The sequence below is a fragment of the Terrapene carolina genome, unplaced genomic scaffold (assembly GCF_002925995.2).
Source record: "Terrapene carolina triunguis isolate 2854851 unplaced genomic scaffold, T_m_triunguis-2.0 Scaffold84, whole genome shotgun sequence".
Classification (NCBI taxonomy): Eukaryota; Metazoa; Chordata; order Testudines; family Emydidae; genus Terrapene; species Terrapene triunguis.
The window spans coordinates 29,555,227-29,579,605 of NW_020664435.1; the positions used below are offsets into that span (position 1 = coordinate 29,555,227).

The following is a 24,379-nucleotide window of genomic DNA, read 5'->3' on the forward strand; positions in this document are numbered from 1 at the left end:
CACCGTAGTTCACTGAATTTGCAGAATTTAAAATTACAACCTATCAGTTCTAATTTGAAGTGGTATTTCTTTCAGTTCTATGCTGTATGCAAAAGAAGGTTACATGATAAAGAAAAAGCCTTTGATTCTGAGTTTGAATCACAGCAACAAAGGAAAGATACTGCTAAATAGGAATGGAAGAATTGGCTCTTCTGAACAATGAACCTCAACCTTATTTCATTGTTATTTTAAAAAGGGACCCATTGTCTACAGCTGGCCAGACTGCTAGTCAACCAATTTTTCCCATGCAGGCTTGCTTTCCATATCTTCAAGTCATACACGATATGGGGGTTCTGAGGTTGTTGTGCCCCTGCTATGCCCTTCTCTGTAATATCTGAATACAGTAGATGTATGACTGGAAAAGGGTGGGAATTTCCCCAACTTTTCAATATTCAGCTGAAATATTGCTTATCATTGTTTTATCAGTGGGGCTGTATTAATATTGTGAACTACAGAGAGTTTGAAAGAGCAATAATTGGAAAATGCTGATGAAAAACCAAACATACTTGTAGAAAATTTAAAATAAAATTACTTATGCATTCTTAACAAATCCCACATTTCCAGAACTGAAAAATATTTCCTGAAAACTGTCTTCAGGGGAAAAAAAAAAAATACAAAACACCTATGAAGTACTGTGTAAACCTGGCTAGAAGGTTACATGGAATCACTTTAAATTGAGGGGCTTTTGTTCAATGCATAAAGGGTTTCATATACTACATACTAGCTACTCCCAAAACATTGATCTCTAAACAATGAGTTAACACTTAGTTTAGAAAAATGACCCTGATTACCAGTAAGATAACTTCATTTTGAAAATTAGCAAAAAATGACCATTAGCTAAAGATCATACATCAGGTCTGCTTTGTTGTTACAAAAAGTTTCTTGAGGAGAACAATTAAAGCGTGTCTCTTGTATACTGTAGTATGCTAGTAAATATCTGCGCGTTAGGTGTATCAAGGTAAAGTTAATTCAGTAATCTCCAAATTATGCTGCCAAGCCACCCATTTATCTTCTTCATGTTACATTTAAACAGATATGTAAACAGAAATATATATCCAGTAGAAAAAAAGACTTGTTTTTCACATGCAATTCTGTACAGTGCATTCTTGTTTCTCAGGTTCCTTTGAGAAGGATATTTCCACACAAAATATGTACATTTCCATTATATACACATTCAATAGACTTCATTTAGATGTCCTTCTGCTGCTGCTGAGCACTGTACACGTTTTTTGTATCTCCAGTTAAATATTTTTCGTCAGGCAGACACAAAGTAAGCCTGAAGTAAGTTTTAAGGACTTCTTGAAGTTAATGCCTTGATTGATCTTGAATTGCTGCCAAAAAGAGGAGTCCAGAAAAAAACCCAGCTATACATAGCAGCCTTCTAAGCAGAGTCGCATTATCTTTAGGAACAACCATCTGTGCTAGATCATTAGTGATCTGAGAAATTTCATGTGCCACACACACAAATATAAAAGTGCTGACAATTATGTTGAGCATTGGATTTCCAGGAATGAGCACCAAGATCCCCTTTGTATCTGCTGCTAGCCAGATGTGGTATTGGCAGATGAACAGCTAGAAGGAAAAGAGATTCAGTTTACAAATTTATATATAAATAAGAGTATAATCATTACTACTACATTAGCTGATACAGGGCTTACTCCTGTTAAAGGGGTAAACAGTGAGGTGGCAAAGTTTGCAGATGATACAAAATTACTTAAGATAGGTAAGGCCAAAGCAGACTGCGAAAAGCTACAAAGCAATCTCACAAAACTGAGTGACCGGGCAAGACAATGGCAGATGAAATTCAGTGTTGATAAATGCAAAGTACTGCACACTGGAAAACATCATCCCAACTGTACATACAAAATGTTGGAATCTAAATTAGCTATTACCACTCAACAAAGAGATCTTGAGTCACTGTGGATGGTTCTCTGAAAACATCTGCTTAATGTGCAATGGCCGTAAAAAAGCTAACCAAATGTTCGGTACCATTAAGAAAGAGATAGAAAGTAAGATAGGCAATATCACAATGCCACTATATAAATCCCTGGAACACCCACACCTTGAATACTGCATGCAGTTCTGGCTGGAAAAAGTACAGAGAAGGGCAACAAAAATGATTAAGGGTATGAAACAGCTTCCATATGAGGAGAGATTAAGAAGACTGGGACTGTTCATCTTAGAAAAGAGATAACTAAGGGAAGATATGATAGAGGGCTATAAAATCATGAATGGTTTGGAGAAAGTGAATAAATGAGTGTTTTACCCCTTCACATAACACAAGAACCAGGGGTCATCCAATGAAATTAATTGGCAGCAGATTTAAAACCTATGAAGTACTTCTTACAGTCAACCTGTAGAACTTGTTGCCAAAGAATGCTGTGAAGGCCAAAAGTATAACTGAGCTAAAAAAAGGATTAGATAAGTCCATGGAGGATAGGTCCAGGGATGGCTATTAGCCAAGATAATCAGGGATGTAATCACATGCTTTGGATATTCCTAAGCCTCTGACTGTCAAAAGCTGGGACTGGATGACAGGGGATGGATCACTCAACCATCCTGTTCTGTTCATTCCCTCTGAAGCATCTGGCACTGGCCACTGTCGGAAGACAGGATAGTGGGCTAGATGGACCATTGGTCTGACCCGATAAGGCCATTCTTACATTCTTATGAGTATCAACTAAATATAAGGTGGGACAGATTATTAAGCATAAGGGGTTAAAACATGATGTAAGAAACTACTCAAAATGAAGTAGGCAATTAACACCTCTGCAGTCATAGGACACAGGATGGTTAGTAGGTTACAAATTGTTGGGAACTTAAATTCGTAACTCTGATAGACATTAAGGGCACGTCTTCACTGGCAACGTTAAAGTGCTGCCACGAGTCCGTGGCATAGTGCTGAGAGAGAGCTCTCCCAGGGCTCTAAAAAAACCACTCCACGAGGGGCATTTCTCCTAGTGCTGGTGCACTGTCTATACTGGCATGTTACAGTGCTGAAACTTGCAGTACTCAGGGAGGTGGTTTTTCACACCCTTGAGCGAGAAAGTTGCAGCGCTGTAAAGTGCCAGTGTAGACAAGCCCAAAAAATCAGTCTCAGAGACACTGGTTTATGGCTCATTACAACAATTTGTAACCTACAACCCTCCTTTGACCTATGACTGAAGAGGTATTGACTGCCCACTTCATTGTAAGTGGTTTCTTGCAACATGTTAAATGCTTACATTTAACAATGTGTCCCTAGTATTTAGCTGTGATACTCTGGTTACCTTTGCCAGACCTGAAGAAGAGCTCTGTGAAGCTCAAAAATTTGTCTCTTCCACCAACAGAAGCCAATCCACTAAGAGATATTACCTCATCCATCTTGTCTCTCTCAATGAAGAATATAAACAGCCACAGTTGGATATTTTTGGTTCACTTGCTTTGATATGTTTTTACTATTTATCAGTTACACTACAGTGTACATTATAAATCCACCATTTATAGATTCCTAAAATGAAACACCCTATTATTGCATTTGTGATCACTCTACTTACCTCTAAAGAAATTCTGCCAAACCAGGCAAAAAATGAACTGTATACAGAACGGGCATATCCAGGAATGTTCCTGATGAGGATGAAAGCTAAAATCTAAAAAGAGATTATGCATTATAACTAAGTAAGAAAATTAATGTAATCAGATATTTTTGCTATATATGTACATATTAAAAAGTTAAAAAATACATACAGTATATATGTAATATAAGCATGTGCACAAATGTTTGCAGGATCAGAGCTACACTATATGCAGTAGAACCTCAGAGTACGAACACCTCAGGAATGGAGGTTGTTTGAACTCTGAACAAAATGTTATGATTGTTCTTTCAAAAGTTTAGAACTGAACATTGACTTAATACAGCTTTGAAACTTTACTATGCAGAAGAAAAATGCTGCTTCCCCCCGCTTTTTTTAGTAGTTTACATTTAACACAGTACTGTACTATATTTGCTTTTTTTTTTTTTTGTCTCTGCTGCTACCTGATTGCATACTTCTGGTTCCAAATGAAGTGTGGGGTTGACTGGTCAGTTTGTAACTCTGAGATTCTACTGTATATGAATTAGTATTCAGGTACGGTGTACGGCCATGAATGCATATTTTAATTTTTATATATAAAGATATCTATATTTATTTTACACAAGGATATATATGTAGTGCGTACATATATACACACACACACACAAATATACCCTTGTGTAAAATAAATATATAGATATCTTTATATATAAAAATTAAAATACATATTCCTATATATATTATATCAGTATATTAGTATGTATATAAATTGTACACACATACTGATATAGCTATACTCTTACATTTATACACAGAATAGAATGAAAATGTGGTGTCACAATATGTAAATAAAATGCTAAATTTTAAACTTTATATTATACAGGTCAAAGAAAAATAACCAGCAATGCAACAAGCCCTTTTTCACATTCATACATGAAAATAATGTTCATCAACTGATGTTAAGTGCTAAGACATCAGAGACAGACTATATTATTTTTTTTAATAGAATATAGATTCTGTCACTAAGGAAAAGGAGCATAATTACCTGCACCACAGAAACAGAAGGATGCAGTTCATTGCACTCAGTTTTGTTTTTACAGCTACTAGCCCAGATAGAGTAGGTCTACAAGATATAAATATACATATCAGTCTGTTTGATGACTGTGCTTAAGAGATTTTAAAATGTTACAACAGGATAAAACATTTTAAAATATGTTAAAACAGCAGCAGTGTGGTGTAGGGAGGGAGGAGTAGATTCTTTACACTTTCTAGTTAGTTATGCATTTCTTAAACACTGTTTTGCAGCTGATGAATGCAATAATCATTTGTACTCGAAAATACAAAAAAACTCACTGCTGACAATTTTGTTAATCACACTTAGACATTAGGTCATTTCTTGATTGTTTATACAAGTCATCTACCACTCTATTCTTACTAAGATCATCCAAGATAATCAACTGGAGAAACTGTAATATTTAAATCTACAATAGACTAAAAAAAAAAAAAAAAAGAGTCCAGTGAAGGTTTAAGATGGGTAGTAGCTATTTATAAAATATAGCTGAAATAAACTTCTGCAACCCAAGACCATCTCTTATGAAATGTCGACTCATTGCTACACAGGAACTTCTCCAGAAAGCTGACCATCCTCAGGATGACTGTTTTAAATTTACAAAATTTCAATTCATATTGTGGACTTACCAAAAAGCAAACTACAGAAATAAATAGTAAAACATTTGAAATTTTGTTGGAGAAGAGAGGCTCTCCTTTCCCTTCTGAAAGCACCTGACGTTTTTGTAATGCCAGATAAATAAAAGCGAACATCATCCCATGAAAGACTACCTGCAAAAGAAAAACAGGGTAACTACTCACTCGTGGCATTTAATAAACACAGGTAAAAACACCAAGGTAACAGGGTTGTTAAGATATTTGGTCTAGGATGTTACTCCAGACTCCTCCATTAACATCAGGCTATGGTTCAGAGCGCTGCTGCCGCCGCCTGTTTTACATTTTTTGGTGTTCTGGCACTTTAGCACCTCCCCAGAATGCAATGTATGCTTCACAAACTGCAACACTTGTGAGATTTGGAGTTTTGTTAAGTACACAGCTCTCCCTGGGGCATACAAAACATTTAGGCAGTTATTAAAATTGGCAGCAGAGGGAGAATGTGTGCCATTGATTGGTCCCAGACCACCCACTCTGTGGAGTGGAAAGAAGAATTTGAAGACTGCTGCCCCCAACCACAGCAGGCAAGACAATGCCTTCCAGAAGAGGTCAGAGGAAAAATACGCTCTGGTCTCACATCCTCCCACTACCCAAACAACATACAGGAGAGAACAGGCAGAAATTTCTCTCTCTGCCAGCACACCACACTGTGGGGGAAGAAGAATGCCCTCTCGAAAAGCTATTTTAAAACACAGTATTTAAAATATATTTATAAACAATAAGATAAAAATAGCATCTCTACATAAAAGGTGAAATAAATTTTATATCAAGACCTTCTGATTTTAGCAGCACAGAATATTCAAAAAGAACACTCCCATGGAAATGGCAACAAAGTCTGATGAAGTGGGTATTCACCCACGAAAGCTTATGCTCCAAAACATTTGTTAGTCTATAAGGTGCCACAGGACTCTGTTGCTTTTTACAGATCTAGACTAACACGGCTACCCCTCTGATACTTGACCCCATGGAAATGTCATTAATTTATAAATTATGTTGTTTATATAATTAAAAGTTTCTTTGGAGGTTCCTTTGGGTTTTTAAAAAAAGATTTACCATTTACAATTTCAATTTCCTGCAGAATTTAGCCTCGAAGTGCCAACCAAAGAAGTCAGTTGTCTCCCAGCTAAATTTAAGTCTGGGACAAGACAGAATATGCAGAGCTCTGATTATGGACACTTTATAGGCTCAGGATATAAACAAGTCAGCTTCCATCTTTTCTGCATGGCTTTGACAAATACTTGAAGTAAAAGAGGATTCTCCCTGGCCCTACAACAAACCATTGCCTGGAACTTCAAATTTATTTTTTCCATGGGAAGAGGGAGAAGTAGATTCTAAAAGTTAAAATATATTCAGGAATACTTCTTAAAACACAAGACCACAATTAATTTATAAAAGGATTACATACATAGCGGTCTAACTTCCACCTAAACCACCATTCATAGACATTTCCATTCAGCTCAAAACATGTGGACAATGGCCAAAGAGAAAAAATCTTCTCAAATACACCCTGCAAAATACAAACATGGCAAGAATGTTAACATTGACTTCAACCCCATTTAATAAATTTAATTCATTTCATTATATTTTAATACCATCGTACCAGTACTAAATCAGTTTAATTGGCCTCACCTAAAAATAAAGTCAACAGGACTTGTGCACACACTGCCCTCTCAAGATAAGGCCCAGAATACTTATGTCAGTTAATGTTGGTTTAATAGTTCAATTTTCACATCAATTAATTTTAAAGCAGCTAGGACATTTGTCTACACTGCCTGTGTCATGTTCTACCAAACACAGGCCTGAGCCTGAAACAAATTCCTTCCTTAAAAAAACAACAACCCTGAAATGAGTGCAGATAAATTTTTGAACGGCAAAACACTACAGATGTACAGTTAAGCTGCAGCATGCTTCCCATTCCCTACATTTAATTTAAACACTGCATATTCTCAGATATGGAAGAAGTAAAAATGTGTTGTTTGTTTCAAATTATCTAATTGAATGAACCTATTTTAATAAAAGTGTTAGATATACACATCTAATACTCACTAGACAATATCTCCAAGTTGCTGCCTGACCCCCTCTCCCTTAAACACAAATTGGAAACACACACCTTGTTATTCTGTGGGCCTCTGAATGTATCATGATATACTGTACAGTATTTCCTAATCCTCCCTCCCTATCTGTAGTCAGTGCAGTTCTCAGCAGCCAGATGGAATGAATTCATGGTCTCCTTCTTACAGATCATTGTTCATACCCCTCCATGAATTAGCTCGCAGAAAGTGTTCCTCCAATTGTAGGGAAGAAGGCGGCCAGTCTACCATTCCTCCAGGAGATTAAAATCTTTACTAATGACTAGAAGTGGTTGAAAAGGAACAGAATTACCTGAAACTATTCCTGAATTTGTTTTATTTTTCTGATCAACTTCAAGGGTAGTTGAAGTTTTCTGAAAATTCCAAGTTTCAACTAAAAAATGTATTAAACATTTTCCCCACATTTTTCAATCAGCTGTACCGGTGAATAATCTTTTCAATCATTCTGAGGAGCTGGAGTTTTAACATTATTCCAACGTTATTGGGCCCTATTATAAATGTGTCCGAAGTATGACATATTGTGTTACATTGCAAGCTCTTTGGAGAAGAGACTGTAATTTTGTTCTGTGTTTCCATAGAACCTAGATCAGTGGGATCCTGGTCCATGACTTAGGTGCTCTGTTAATACAAATAAATAATAATTTGAGTATTTCTGCAGATAGATGTTATTCTCTATGCACCATGATAGAAGTGCTCTGAAAGGCATCTGACATTTCCCTCTAATTTCCCATTGATAAAAACATCTACAATCTTTCCTCTCACTACTCAATTTTGCACTGTGGGCTTAAATGGAGACAATAATTTATGTGTTGGGAGACGTAAATGAAAACTTTACAGAAAACTTCAGTACCAATACTAATGAGAGTTGGTGTTTTTTTGTTTTTGTTTACTTAGTAAGGGGCAAATTCTGCCCTTCATTCTGTACCCTGTACATGATATAGTACGTGGTAAGTCATGCATTTGGCATGAAATTCACAACGATACAGAAGATCTACACAAAGCCTATGCACTACTCATGTGCCACTTAAATCTTCAACAATAGATCTTAAGTGGTACATAAACCTTGTCCTGGAAATCTGTGTAGGCATGAATTTCACCCATGAGCAACTGACATCCTCCAAAGAGTGCAGACCTTCCTGTTTCCAAAGTTTTCAATAGACAAACGGCAGCCAAAATTAGGCCCTCCAGGTAGGATCAAAGGGGCTGGGGAAAAATCCTAACAGAAGTTATATACGTTGGTGTCAATTTTCCAATGACTTTTGTGCCACATTTGCTTGGTTTCTATGTCAAAGTGAGATCTGTCTTTTTAAATTTAGATTTTTCTCTATTTTCAATCATAGGAAATGTAGTGAAGAAAAATGAAATCTTTCTAACTCCTGGTACTTCAGCTCAACCTGGCATCTGAAAGTCAAACTGTTCTTTGATTTGTACATCACTCATAACTGACAAAATTTCTGCCCTCAGGATTTAGCTGACAATTTTGTTGAGATGCATGAGAAAAGAGAATGCAGCTTGCTCTGCAACTATACGGGCCATAAGCGCTAACAGCACAACCTTCCACTCACCCCCAATAAATTAGCCAGACAGGCCCTGAAAGATAAATATAAAGCTGATCTCTCAATTTACATAACATTGTAGGAAAGAACAATGAATTTTAAAAGTGTTGTGAGAAACAAACAAAATGTAGGATACTGAAAATTCCAGCCTCCCAGATAAAATCAGATATGAAAAGGAGGCATTTAAATATTCAATTTTCCCCCCCATATTCTCCTATATAGTAACAGAAAACTGGTCATAATGTTCTATTCAGAGTGGCTTTCCAAACTGAATACACAGGCTACTATTAATTCTCTAAGGATACAATAAATATAATTTACAAACCTGAGAATTTGCTAGAAAATATATACACATAAGTAAGGAAATTAGTTTCAGCAGTAAGCCAAAGTGCCAGAAGCAGTTCCCTGTGGGAGAATTGAAAAAAATCAATGAGTATCTGGCTGTTATTTTTCAAAACAAAAACAAATGATACATTTAATAAGAAGTCAGTAGCAGTGTCACACAGATATTCTTTATAATTTAATATGTATATTGTCCAGGTATTAGCCAGTCACAATCTGCCATTATCCAAACATTTTAATTTGGTGATTTTGCTTTCTTTCATATAAAGTAAAATCCACACCACAAACATTCACAATCATAAATTCACACATTATTCTATCCTCAGATGCACAAGTACAACCCCTTCTGGCTTGAATGAAACTGATGTGCACATATCCAAGAGCACAATTTAACCCTACAAAAGCAAACAATGCTTTAAAGACTCAGTTTTGCCAGACACTCAGCATGGGAATTTTTAATTTTAGTTACACATGAAAAATCTAAGAGCAGTTACGTAAAATGAGTGTATATTTAAACTGTGAGTCAGGAGTGAGGTATTATGAGGCACATCTAATTTTGCTCCTCATAAGCTGAACTGGTCAGTTGAGGAGCAGTATCTTGCCAAGGCTAGCCAAAAGGAACAGCTCCCTCAGGCTGCTGGCAGACACTGTTTTGATCCCACAACTCAGCTGTGCAGCGGAGAATGGCTCTCACTCCTGATTCAAAGATTGGAAGCGGCAACAGGCACAGAGCTGAAGGAAAGTGGTCAGTGAAAGGAGCTTTCAGGAAGTAGTGCTGTGAGGTCCACAGTGGGACTTCTGTTGCACAGTGCACATGAGGAAGGAGGAGCTGTTGTAAGAGAAATATCAGGGTGTTACAAATAACCTCGTGAGCTGGTTGTCAGTGCTTTAAAATTAACAGTAAATATTCTGGACATCATGTCAAAGTACAGGCCAATTACCAGTTCTGAAGTATGTATTCCAGATACACGTTTAAAGTGCTTCACTATCAAAAATGTAATCTACACAATTGGAATATTACACCATTAATACATCAGGGAAGAAGTTACTCACCTTGTGCAGTAACTATGTTTTTTCGAGATGTGTCCCCCCTATGGGTGCTCCACTGTAGGTATATGTGCGTCCCTGCGCTTCTGATCAGAAATCTTTGGTAGCAGTGTCCATTTGGCCTGCACGTGCTCTCTCTCCTCGTGCTCTACTTCGAGGCTAATTAATGCTGCGCAGGCCAACCACCCTCAGTTCCTTCTCTACCGCAGAGTCCCTATCAAGTAGAGGAGAGGAGGGTGGGTTCCGGAGCACCAAAAGTGGGACACATCTTGAAGAACCATCGTTACTGCACAAGGTGAGTAACTACTTCTTCTTCTTCAAGTAGTGTCCCTATGGGTGCTCCACTGTAGGTGACTCCCGAGCAGTATCCCTAATGGGAGGTTCGGGCTTTGAAGTTGAGTCTGTTACGGATAATACTGCTGCGCTGAAGCTAGCATCAGAAACAGAGTCCCCAATAATCATACAGTATTCTGCGAAGGTATGTACAGACGCCCAGGTGGGTGCTCTGCAGATTTCTGAGATAGGGACATTCTTGAAGAAAGCAACAGAGGAAGAAACGGACCTCATATTGTGTGTGAGAATTCCAGATGGAAACACTATGTTGCGAACATGATAGCAGAGCTTCATATAGTTCGAGCCTCACTTAGAGAGCCTTTGGGGTGATATTGCTGTGCCTTTAGACCTTTCCGCAATGGAAAGGAAGAGCTTGGGAGATTTCCTAAAAGTCTTCATCCTGTCCAGGTAGAAGGCCAGAACTCTCCTAACATCTAGCATGTGGACTATGGCCTCTCTGTTATAACAGTGAGGCTTAGGATAAGACGTTGGGAGATTAATTGGTTCACGTGAAAAAAATGAGGAATAACCTTTGAGTGTGGTCTGAGAATAATCTTGTTGTGAAAGAATTCTGTAAAGGGGGGTGCGTCATAAGAGCAGCTATTTCCCCTATTCTCCTAGCTGACGTGATGGCCACGAGAAATGCGGTCTTCATTGACAGGTGTGTAAGTGAACAACTGGCCATAGGTTCAAGGCTCTTTAAAACTAGATTTAGGTCCCATGTTGGAGTGCGGCATCTGGGCTGGGGAAAAAGGTTCGTTATGCCCTTGAGGAATCTCTTTGTGGTTGGGTGTGAGAAAACTCTTGTGGATGGAAAGTCACTATGGCTGCCAGGTGTACCTTGAGCAAACTGAGGGATAGCCTTGTTTTCTTAAGAGCTAGTATGTAATCTAACACCACAGGGAGAGTAGCATGTCAGGATAATTTGCCTGGAACCACAGCAAACCTGAAACCTGGACAACTTCTGCAGGTAAGTATGATGGGTAGCCGATTACCGACTGTGTAGTAACACTTTCTGTACCGCCTCAGATCAGGTGCTCTCTCTGCGTTGGAACCAAGAAAGAGCCAAGCCTTGAACCGGAGTATCCGCAGGTTGGGATGGAGAGTGTCTCCTTTGTTCTGTGAGAGGAAGTAAGTAGTGGGTTGAAGAGAGATGGGTGGACGCATCACCAGCTGTGACAGGTACGAATACCAAGTCTGTCCTGGCCAGATGAGAATAATCAGTAGAACGTTTGGTTTTTCTCTTTTTATTTTCAACAGGACCATCACCATCAGAGGGAACAGGGGAAAAGCATAAAGAAGACCCTCATCCCATGGAAGAAGGAAAATGGCCCCTAATGAGTGCTGTCCGAGGCCGGTCCTGAAGCAGCAGTGTGGGCATTTCCTGTTCAGGTAAGGAGCGAACAAGTGTATTGATGGTGTCCCCCATTGATTGAATATGCTGTGATGTACTGCTGGGTTCAGTTCCCACTCGTGATTGTATGAGAACATGCAATTGAGACTGTCCGCTGTTGTGTTCTGCAGTCCCAATAGGTAGGCTGTTGATGTTAGAACATTGTGGCAAATGCACCAGTTCCATAGCTTTAGTGCTTCTGTGCAGAGAGAGGATGATCTGGCACCTCCCTGATGATTTATGTAGTACATGCATGCAATGTTATTGGTCATGACCTTCGTGTGTGTACTTCTGATCAGTGGGAGAAAGCATTCCTGACCACCCTGAGTTTGAAGAGGTTGATGTGGAGAGTCATCTCTATGAGCGACCATTTGCCCTGAGTTCTGAGGTTGTTGAGGTGTGCACCTCAACCCATGAGGGATGTGTCCATAGTGAGAACTGATGTCAGGGGAGGGGAGGAGAGGCTGAGTGAACAGGACCCCCAGGCAAACATTTCCTGCATCTTTCCACCAATCCAGGAAGTGTTTGACCCTGGAAGGCATCTAACCTGTCTCTGTGTGGCCTGTAAACTGAGCTGAACCATGTCTGCAGATACCTCATGTGCAGTCTGGCATGAGATATTATGAACATACTGGCGGCTATGTGCCCCAGAAGCAGGAAGCAATGTCTGGCAGAACTCTGAAGGCTGGCTTGAACTGTCTCTATAAGCATGGACAGGCTGTGAAATCTGTGTTGTGGAAAGAGCGCTCTCCTTGCAGTGAGTCAAGGTCGGCTCCCATAAACTCCAGGCGTTGTACCGGAGTTATGGTCAATGTTTGGATGTTGATTTGCAGGCTCAGGTTTGTGAATACATCCATAGTTCCATGGGTGGCACGTAGAACTTCTTCAAAGAAGTGGGCCCTCAGGAGGCAGTTGTCCAAGTATGGGTAGATCATGATCTCCTGGGTATGTAGGTGAGCCGCCACTACAGAAAGGATCTTGGACAATACTCTGGGAGCCCACGAGAGGCCAAAGAGGAGCACTCTGTACTGGTCCTGACTCAGAGTAAATCTGAGATATCGACCCTACCATCTCACAGATGATTCATGGAAATACGCGTCTTGGTGGTTCAGAGCTGAGAACCAATCTCCCTGTTCCAGAGATAGAATAATCACTGCTAGTGTGACCATCTTGGATTTTTGGGCCTTGAAGTATTTGTTCAATGCCTTGAGGTCCAATATGGGTCTCCAAACTCCCTTTTTCTTGGGGATCAGGAAATAGAGTAAAACCCTCTGGCATGGAGATGTAGATGGACAAGTTCTATGGCTCCTAGGTGGAGGAGATGATCTATCTCCTGTTGCAACAATCTCTCATGAGAAGGGTCCCTGAAGAGGGATGGGGAAGGGGGATGGAGATAGAGTGGATTGAATACCCATTGGAAATAGCCTCCAAAACCCATCTGTCAGATGTCCTGTGTTCCCAGTTGTGGTGGAACAAAACACTACAGAAGGGATGCAATGGGTTGGGAAGTGGCAGCTGATTTTGAAGGGAGTGGCCTTGAACAGGATGTCAAAACTGATGTTTTGAAGTGACAGACTGCGATGTTGAAGTTAGAGGGCCTGATAGTTTGTCTCTCTGGAATTTGGATTTCTTTCTCCGTGGCTTTTAGTAGTGTTGTGGGGGGAACAGTGGTGCATGCAGTTTGCAAGAAGACTGAGGACTAAATTTTCTCTTTTGTCTGGTTGTATGGATCTCCAGTGACTGAAGTTTGGCTCTGGTATCCCCAAGTGTGTGGAGCAATGCATTGGTCTTCTCAGCAGACAACTCAGAGCCATGGAAGGAGAGGTCTTCAATAGTTGTTTGCACCTCCTTTGGGAAACCTGAAAGCTGCAACTACAACGCTCTTTGCATCACAACTGCTGTTGAGATGGACTGGGTCATTGTATCAGTTGCATCAAGCACTGCCTGGAGTGCTGTTTTGACCACCAACTGCCCTTCATTGTTAATGGCTCGAAATTGTTCCTATTATGATTCAGTGAGATGGTCAATAAAGAGGTTAAGTTTGGTATAGTTCATGTAATCATATTTTGCTGTTAAGGTCTGGTAGTTTTCAATTCTAAATTGCAGAGTAGCAGACGAGTAGGCCTTTCATCCAGATAAGTCCAGGTGCTTCCAATCCCTATCATAAGGGGTGGACTCTGAATGCTGTTGCTGGCCGCGGGAGTTCATTGCATCTATCACAATGGAATTAGGATGAGGGTGGGGGGAAAAAATTCTGTATCCCTGGTGTTGCCTTGAATTTAAGGGGTGTGTATACCCCAGAATGTAATCAAGTTAATTGCAGCCATATTATGTGCATTCAGCCACCCTGAATTAATGAAATAAAACACCACATAGTTAAGGGTTAATTTGAAGACAGGCTTTTAGAAGCAAGGTCATATCTAGCTGGCAGTTTCTGCTAATCAGAATAAAAAAAGGGAATAGACAAGTAAACAACTAAAACTAAAAATCTTAATAATTAAAAAAAATCAAATCTAAACACCTCTACTATTAAAAATTTCTTAATTAAAAAAAAAACTAGTAAAAATCATCATAACCTATGTTTTATAAAAATTAGTTACAAAAAATTAGCTAATAAAATGTATTTTAAAGAATCATATTCTATGATCCTCGAAAGCCATCTTAAAAAACATTTTTCCTGACACCCTTTCTCCCTGATGGGTAAACAACTGGCCACAGGGTAAACAACTGGCCACAGCAAACCTGCTTTTATTTACTTAATATCTAAAACATTCTAAATCTATTGCTTATGTTTATATGTGCTTATATCTAATAAACTGCTGTTTTAAAGAAAGCAAGTTTACTTGCATAAATCTTATCAAACAAAATTGCTGTGTTCCTATTAATTATTTTATTTTAGGCAGTGTTAGGAATAAATTAAGTTGCCCCAGGTAAAAGTTCTAAAGACCCCAGATAACACTGGGAGGTACATAATATATTTTTTATCATCCAATTTGCATGTTGGTGTGGCCGATGCTGGCATCTGCCATATAAACTTAGCTGGGTCCAAAAGCGCCTTGTTGATGGGGAGCATTATTCTGGAGGAGGAGGAGGAGGAAGAGGAGGAGGAGGAGGAATGTAAAATATCCAGCAACTTATGGTGAGTGTCTTTTACCTCCTTGAGAAATATCTGTAAGGTATCTGCCAACCTCTTTGGCCTTGTCTACATCTACCCTACATAGTTTTATTGACAAAAGTGAGGTTACAAAAACACAAACTAGCTAAGAACGAATTTCTAAAGAGTAAAGTATCTGTGAACAGACTCCTAATTGCTCTGTCTCTAGCCAGGGATGGTTGAGAAGGAACTGAGGGTGGTTCGCCCATGCAGAGCTAATTAGCCTCAAGGCAACGCATGAGGAAGAGAGAGCGCATGTACATGGCTGAACGAACACTGCTACCAAAGATCTCCAGTCAGAAGTGAGGGATGCACATACATCTACAATGGAGCAACACCATAGTGACACTACTCGAAGAAGAAGGGATGGGGATCTATGTTGTGATAGTATATAGAGTCTTTACTCTCCAGGTCACTGGTTCTAATCTAGGTGAGGTAAATGATCTCAAAAAACAGTTACCACATGACAGATGTTCACTGCGCTATAGTATGTGAAACAAGCTGGTGGTCTCACTTCAACTTTCTAAAGAACAAGCATCCACGTTACAAGAAATAATGCATTTAGCACCACCTTGACAATCTCAGCAAAGGGGTCAGACACTGTAGCAGCAAGGAGACCCCTACTAGGTAAGAGATAACAAAATTGGTCCCTCAAGAAGAGGGTTGAGGTACATTGGCAGCACAGACTAGGGGAAGTTTGCAATACTGTTGCTCATGCTGTCCGTTTTCTGCGGACAAAGTATTTTTCTAGAACACTAACTTTAGTTTGTAAGGTAGAAAATACACTATGCCATTCCCTCTCAAAGTTCCACAATGAAGAATGGTTGGGAATATATAGTTCTGAATTTCATTCTACTTTTTAAAAAGTGAGCTTTTGTAAATAAAAGGGAAAGCCATAGATAACATTAAAACTCTGAGTTCAATGAATACAGGTATAGCAATCTAGGAACAAGTTAATGTGAGGTTTTTAGCTTGCATTCAGCAATTGTTTGTTTCTTGCAGTGTTCACCAAACATAATTTTCAAAACCTCAGAAATATAATTCATATTCCAACAAATTTAAGCAAGAATACAGTTCAACAAACACTTGATTGTGTTCTGTTGAGAACTACAGCAAGTGAAAACTCTCTCTCCAAGTTTGGTGGACAGTGGTTTAACATATTTACAGAATTTACTTCTACATTATTCACATATCCAAATAAAGACAAACACACTACCTATTAAGTTTTGTGTATGATTGTAATTGTGTACATTATCATGTAAACACCTTTACAGTAAAAAGAAAGAAACAAAATTTATTTTACCATTTGCTTTCTTCTGGACTATCTGAGGCCATACAGCTAATGTAGCATAGATGATCATAAACCAGACAGTGACTAGTGGAACAAAGTAGTAAAATTGGTAAGGTCGATCCATCACTATACATAACACCACAACCAGGAAATTGAGACGAAATAAAACCTGTGGATGGTTGGGATGAGAAGGAAGAGAGAAGAGTTTTTTTCATTTAGGATTACCATCAAACTGGGTTTTTCTTTAACACTATAAAAATTATATAAATATTATGCATATCAATTTAAACACCTACAATATTACCTTTCTTGAAATTTGAATGGCTGTCTCAATAAGCAGTTCGAACTTTAGCAAAGAAGTAGAACTGAAGGGTTGTAGTTTGTTGTTTGAATCAAGATACCATTTGATACCAACAGGGTAAGCCAGTCACATATTTTAAAAATGTATAGTGTACTCCCTCACATTAACTGGGCAAAAAAACCCTACAACACAATGTTTTCTCCAGTCATCCTTGTATTGGAACAACTGATTGTTATGAACAAGAGGGGACTTTGAGATATCCAATCATCCTTTCAAAAGAGAATAATTAATAGATCTGGTAGAAGACCTGGCAGGGGGTGATAGCTAGAGGGGTGAGACCTGAATGGACATTCCTGTACCAGACCATGGAGGGGAGAGGGTTAAAGGTGCAATTACTCTGAAGCTGTGACAGGGCCTAATAAGCACTCATTTGAGTGAAGCAGCCATTCCACCATCTTTTAGGGGAGCATGAATGATCTCCACTAAAACACCCAATACCTTTTTATTTTATTTTACTAATGACAAGGGAGGTCATGAGTCCAACATGCATACAGCAGCTTAAAGCTTCTAGAACTTAATTGAATGAAAATGGCTGTAGTTCAAACCAGAGATGACAGTAGTTTGTGCCATCCAAAGCAAGACCTGCAGTCTTGGAAGCAGGCAATCCAATGTGCTGGAGTGCTGAATTCAATTGCTCTTATCCACAGAGAAAGAAAAACTCCTTAAGACATAAAGGCCCATTGGTGCCAATTGGCAAAGGCTTCACACTGTTCTTTACAAACAACAACTGTCTCAGACCCCACAAACTCACTACACCTAATACTCCACCTTCATGGTAATTATCCATAGAGTAGCATGTGAGGTCTCTACTACAAGCTTGTAATGTACCAATACTCAATCATTGTGAGATCTGTGTACGGGTGTGTGTCACTCGGTACCCCAAAGCAACACTTTGGCACCCCCATATTTACCATGGTGATATAATTATATGTTTTATACAAAGTATGTCGTGTGATGTATCATTTTAAAAGTCTTGATCTGTTGAACATTAATATCCTATTAGATTGTACATGCTATAATTGTATGGGAAGTTATGAAGTTTTACTATGTGTGTTACTGTAATAAATTGTAAGGTTGGGAACACTCGCAACCAGCCCTTCAGGTACAACAATGGAGCAGCCAGACACTGATAATGGCCCATTAAGGGGAATACACATTCACAAGGACTACCCCGGGAATTGTATACATTAGAGACCTCTCAGAGAGAGCATGTAAACAATGGAGACTGTTTGACTCACGTCATAGCAAAAGATCTTTCCAGCAAGCTGGAGGAACTTATAAAGGAGGGGAAGTGACATTATCATTTGGCCTCTCTCTCCCCCTCAACACCTGGAAACATATCTGGAGAACAAAGTCTGATCTGGGGAGATGGTCCCAGGCTGAAAAGGAGAATCCCAGCTTGTGTATTAAGGATCTATACCATCAGGGTGAGACACTGCTTGATTTAAATCCTGTCTAGTTTATGGAACTCAGATTGTGATTTAATGTTTTATTTCTTAGGTAACCACATTTGATCTATATTGCTTACTACTTACAATCACTTAAAATCTACCTTTCTGTAGTTAATAAATCTGTTTTATATTTTACCTAAAACAGTGGGTTGTGCTTGAAATGCATGGGAAATCTGCTCAGGAACAAGAGCTGGTACATGTCCTCTCCACATTTAGGGAGGGGTGGACTGGGTAATAAACTTACACTGGTCAGGCTTCTGACCAAGGCAAGATAGTACAATTCTGGGGTCCTGGGTCTGGAGAGCTGTGGGGAATTCGCTGGAGCCTCTCTGTTGTTGATTCACAAGTGGCTGGCAAAAGCGTTCATGTAACTCAGCAGGGTGTGTCCCTGCCTGTGGATGTCTGTGTAAATGCAGTTCCTGGAGGGCTTGCAGCTTGTCACAGCATCACAGTGGGATAGGGATCCCAGGTTGGTGAGACAGAGGCCAAGGGCTCAGTGGTACCCCATTTCCAAGTTGCACACCGGGAAACCCATCACAGGGTGATATTTAAGAAATAATATAAATATATAAAAAATTATTCCCTTCTGGTTTTGGAGTGAAAATGAGTCAGCAGGAAATATGTCTGGGTGATCACCCTCCCTGGCTAGCTGATTATGTAACGTATTGCTCAACAGAGTAACTTTGGACCAACATAGACAAGTCAATGGAAAACCATACAAGACTCGCTATAAACATTGAAACCACTTGGAAATGAAAAGGAACAACATGACAGTGAGGGGATTGCCCTGTCTGTGAATAAAGACAAAAAACGTATTTGGTATATCTCAGGGTGGATCCATTCACTGAGGAGGTAAAGCGAGGGAGCTTCATGAAAGACTGGGTCCTAGCTCCTTGGGGCTATCAAGTGCTGCAAAAGACTGAACTTTAATAGTGAACTTTCCTATCTAATAATGAGTGTAGGCCCTAGTTTGTATTTTACAATTTTATTTTATATGCAACCATTCTATTTGAATTTTATTCTTAAATAAATCTTATTTTGGTTTACTATAATCAAACTCAAGTGATATGTGTGACACAGGAGTGTTGGTCTAAGGTAAAACTGTTAAACTGGGGTACACTCTTCCTTTGGGAACAGAGGATCTGGGATTCTGTGGGTATCTAGTGATCAGGGACTGGATACCATAGGGGGACACTTTGAAAGGACCCAGGGCCTGGGGTACATCTATTGTCAGCCTGCAGGGCAAATGCAGGGCTAGTATAGCCCAAAGGAGAGTACTTGAGTGGCTGACAGGCTGTTTGTGTGAGGGAGCTAACACTCAGCTTGCACAGGCAAGACTTCCTCGTGCTGGAGGGAGGTGGCAACGTGGTGGCTCACAGCCCTGGCTGCCCTAAGAAGCATCACACTCTTCACAGTGAGAAAATTTTGATTTTGTTTCCAGTGGTAGCATCCTGGATTCACCAAATATTTATCTATTTGTATAACAGCCAACAGAAAAATGCTCTAGTGGTATGTAAAATAGAATATCCACATTAAACAGACAAGATGGGGGGATGGGTTGGGGAAAGAAAGATCCAAAATGGATAATTTAGATAATTTGTTTCAGTCTTGCCTTTTCATAATATTACATTGGTTTATGTTCACCTCTATTTATTGTGCCCAATTTCTGATGAAAATATTAAGAATGATTATTTTTCACCTCAGCTTTTTATTATGTTTGTATTAGATAGACTAGATTGATCAGACTACATTAAATAGACCAGATGAGAGAGAGACAAGGACAATGATCAGTTTGTTATGAATACAGGTCTGTCGCATCTTAGGCGCATTTAACATGTGCGATTTCAGCTTTACACGGTCGGCAAAAAAACAAAACAAAAAAAAGAGAAAAATAACAATTTAAATACTGTTTCTGTAGTGCGGGCGATTCCGCCCGCCATTACACTCAATGTAATTTTGACTATACGCGATTTTCGCTTTAGGCACTGACTGTGGAACGTAACCCCAGCGTAAGATGAGACAGACCTGTATCAACCAAAATAATTTTAATCTCAGATAATTTAGCAAGCAGAGAGAGATCTAATTTGGGAATATTTTTATATAAATCAGTGAAAGATTTATTCTTACCTGACACACTCTATACAATCCAAAGTCTCCTTTGATCCAAAAGTATGAAAAATGCCCATAACCTGTTTGGAACAGATATGCAGCAACCAGAACCCGAACGTGCATATACACAGGCAAAAACTGTTGAGAAAAATAATTTACCCTTTTACAGAGGGCCACAGAAGTGCTCTCTCTCTCTCTTTTTTTTTTAAAAAACACTATTAATTGTAAATAAGTTCAGGGACAAAGAGGAGAAAGTTCTTCTGTATTTTAGGCTTGTTGTGTTTCTGTTTCATAAAACTTTCTGTCATTGTAAACCAACTGTAACAAAGGAAAGAAATATTATGACCTACTTACTACTACGTAAAGCAATTATTTCGACCTAGCCTCTCTCAAATTGTAAAATCTGAATAAACTTCTTACAACTGTATCAACAGCTCTACTTTCTTGTGGGTCTAAAACTGGATTAAAGGGGGAAAAAAGTGTTATTGAAAGTTTGCCCTTTAACAGTTTCAACTCCTAAAACACAAAAAAGCTGTCTCCAGCAAGTTTTTGTAACTAAGTTAATACAGTCTTCCACAATGAGAAAATAATTCCCCTTCACTGGATATATTGGGGCGGGGGAGGGGAGGGAGGAAAGATGACAAAAAACCCAAAACAGTATAGCCCCATTGATATCTTCACTTATTGAAGGAAATAATATAAATGAGGCCTCACAAAAATTATGTTTTCAAAATTAAAGGTTAAACGAGGAGCATAATGTGAACTGTTTATGATACTCAAGTCTAATAAATGCTTGGCTATTTTAACTTCTGTATCTTGGCGGTAAAAGCCAGAAGCTTATTTTTCCTTTAAAGCATTGAATCCAAATCACATTACTTTTTTAAAAAAATAATTCAATTCAAATCACTTACAGTGCTTGCTCCAGAGATATGATAAATCAAAATAACAAGCTGCATCCAGCCTTTCCATTCATCTGTCTGCTCTCTATTTAACATCTTAGTCTATGCAAAACAAAACAAGAGTGTTGCTATTCCAACAAGTACAACGAACATCTACAAAATGAGGAGAAAAAGTTCAAAACAATAAACTAGTTTATGGGCAGTTGGAGCTAAGAAGAAAAACATCTACACTAATGACATTATATAAAGTTCAGTGTGTATTAGATGTTGCCCCATAAATCAATGCTCATCTACTAGTTTGAACTAGGATTTGACTCTGATGCATTGTGGCCAGTTGATGGATGAACCCTACCAACAGCTGCACCCACAAAAATACTTTACCCAATGCACTTGCAAAAACGTCCTTTTGGACCTAATTACCAGTTTGTGTACAATTAATGAATTACCATATGCAACTATATATTTTGTGAGTGCATCAGCGATATCTTTCTGAAAATTTGACTTGTAATATTTTCGTGAATAAAAATGAATTCAATTACAATTCTGAACTGGGAAATGACACCAGCATGATCTTTACCTCTTTGGTGTTTTCGGTATAAAATACCCCTAAAACCAGGATGTAGATTATTGGTATGAAGAAAGATGAATGTGTATAAAATTTGTTTTCCTTCATGAATAGATTTGCTCTGTCACACAGATAGAAATAGGCCATGATTAGACCCAGCTTGAAGAAGGAGTATAACAGTGTCTCTAGAGTAGAAACAGGAGATGTATTGGTGACAGGTTTTTTCTCCTCTCCACTTTCCATATCAGTGCATGGCTTGTTTTTTCGATGATGATTACGATAAATAAAACTGAGAATTAAATATCCAATAATGGACAAAGCAAAAAAGCAAAAAGCTAGCTTCTGTATCAGAGTGAGAGGAGGCTGAGGCTGGCAACAGGAACCATCGATGGGCTTCAGAATCTTATTGCAGTAGACGTTCATAAGAATCATTGCACTCTGTCAAAGAAACAAGTAACTAGCTATCAAACATTCTCAGCATAGGAGATTTTTTTTCAAATATATTTACTAATATTTCACATTAGTAAAGAGGCATTTTCCCCTATCATTTTATATTTAAGCACTTCATATATGCGCACACAGCTAGTTACACACAAATTCCAGGATTAAAATAACCCATATTTTTAAGTATCAGAGGGGTAGCTGTGTTAGTCTGGATCTGTAAAAAGCAACAGAGTGTCCTGTGGCACCTTTAAGACTAACAGATGTATTGAAGCATAAGCTTTCGTGGGTGAATGCATGCATCCGACGAAGTGGGCATTCACCCACGAAAGCTTATGCTTCAATACATCTGTTAGTCTTAAAGGTGCCACAGGACCGCATATTTTTAAGTGTCCTGATGTAAACAAACAGTTTTAATTTTTATTATTGATTTTGAAAAAGCAACAAGAACCAAAGTCACGGGCGGGAGCACAACCCAAATAAGTAGACCTGGGAAGGTCTGCTATGGAGGGTGTGGAAATGTAATTCTTCTACCTCAAACTGCGGAATGGCAGCAAAACTGCTTTGCAAACATTACTGCAGACTCAGTATTGAAGTAACTCATGCAGCTTGCCAGCTGACCTGCACAGACATGGATCCAATAACCCACCTTCTGCCTATCTATCTATTAGCCCACCCCCACAACCACAAACTTCCTCCATGTTGTGCTGCAGGGAGCCTTTACTGAGATTTATATGGGATGATGATCCCCTGAATGGGTTCCCCACATCCCCCCAGCCTCCGCCACAACAGAATTACTACTAATATGCGGAGGATCCTGCACACTCACAAAAGGCGAGATTTAGGATTTAGCCCTGAGAGCAGCTCTCCAAAAAGTTGTGATTGTCATTCATTCATACAGAGGAAAGCAACAAATTTGCAGCTTGGATTCCTCGGGATGTGAAGGATTTAGTGATGGTCTCAATAGTGTTTAACATATAGAAAAAAACTACGTTTTTTAAACAGCTACATAGTTACTTACAAAATGGCAAGTAGCATCTTGTAAAATTTGTTTGCAAGATCCCAAAAGATACCCTTTCATCTGCTGGGGTCTTGCAAACAATTTCCTGGAAAACTCTTGCATGTCATTTTTAAGACTACAATCATCAAGGGACACCAAAGTCCATACTATCTGCCATTATGAGTACAACATGTTCAATTAAAATCTTGCTCCATTATTAATTTTTTGTTATGTTGACTAACAATGAAAGTACTCACTGTTTCTCTGCTTGATTCTGGGAGATGCAGGCCATCTGAAGATTGAATGATAGTTTCTTGTGCTATGAGTTTAGAAACGCTGAACACTTTAACTTTAGCTTTGGAATTTCTGGAGCTGCTGTTCAGAATACTGATTGCAGCTTCATTGTAAGCATCTATTTTCTCATTAGTGATCATTTTCCTACTGTCACTCAACATATCTTCATAAACAGGATCTGAATTTAAAAGAATGTTAAGCTTTATTAAAAAAACCAATCATCATAACTCAAATTCTATAGACTATAAGATTAATCCTAATTTTTCAGCACTACGCTGGATGGTAAAATTAACATTTTACCATTTGTATTATAGTCCTTGTTTTTTTATGAGGTTTAAGACCAATAGTTCACTGTAATCTTCAATCTGGCATGCAAGAATTTAGTTTGGGAGCAAGTTTTCCTAAAACCTCTCAGAACATGTATTTAGTCATCTAGTAAAAAAGAGATTTTCTCGTCTCAAATGCTCCTGCACATTTCAATGAATCCACATCAATAGTTTGGGATTTTTTATTTTTTTTAAGTCTAACTCTGCTTGTTCAGAATTCATAATGTTGAATATGTCAATTGAACATTAAAATGGGTACATCAGCCATCAATACAGTTAAGGTTACATAAGTGTTTACATTCTAATCTAAAAATCAAGAAACATCAAAATTAAAACAGGATTAGCTACCTTAATTCTGTCCCCTCATATTCATTACATCACAATCTTTAAATTCATGATCAAACACTAGTTCTCA

General features: G+C 38.7%; 1 protein-coding gene across 1 annotated transcript in view; it reads right to left on the bottom strand.

The window, feature by feature from the left end:
• Positions 1 to 209: 209 nt before the first annotated feature.
• Positions 210 to 24,379, bottom strand: part of CASD1 (CAS1 domain containing 1) — a 59,330-nt gene continuing 35,160 nt past the window's right edge. Inside the window, exons 8-18 of the mRNA XM_024212881.2 lie at positions 23,602 to 23,816; positions 21,916 to 22,341; positions 21,351 to 21,440; positions 20,458 to 20,577; positions 16,531 to 16,687; positions 9,284 to 9,363; positions 6,718 to 6,819; positions 5,289 to 5,429; positions 4,636 to 4,713; positions 3,576 to 3,668; positions 210 to 1,611 (exon numbers count right to left, since the gene is read on the bottom strand). Coding sequence (XP_024068649.1) covers positions 1,345 to 1,611; positions 3,576 to 3,668; positions 4,636 to 4,713; positions 5,289 to 5,429; positions 6,718 to 6,819; positions 9,284 to 9,363; positions 16,531 to 16,687; positions 20,458 to 20,577; positions 21,351 to 21,440; positions 21,916 to 22,341; positions 23,602 to 23,816 — 1,769 coding nt within the window. The 3' untranslated portion in view covers positions 210 to 1,344. The remainder of the gene's footprint in view (positions 1,612 to 3,575; positions 3,669 to 4,635; positions 4,714 to 5,288; positions 5,430 to 6,717; positions 6,820 to 9,283; positions 9,364 to 16,530; positions 16,688 to 20,457; positions 20,578 to 21,350; positions 21,441 to 21,915; positions 22,342 to 23,601; positions 23,817 to 24,379) is intronic.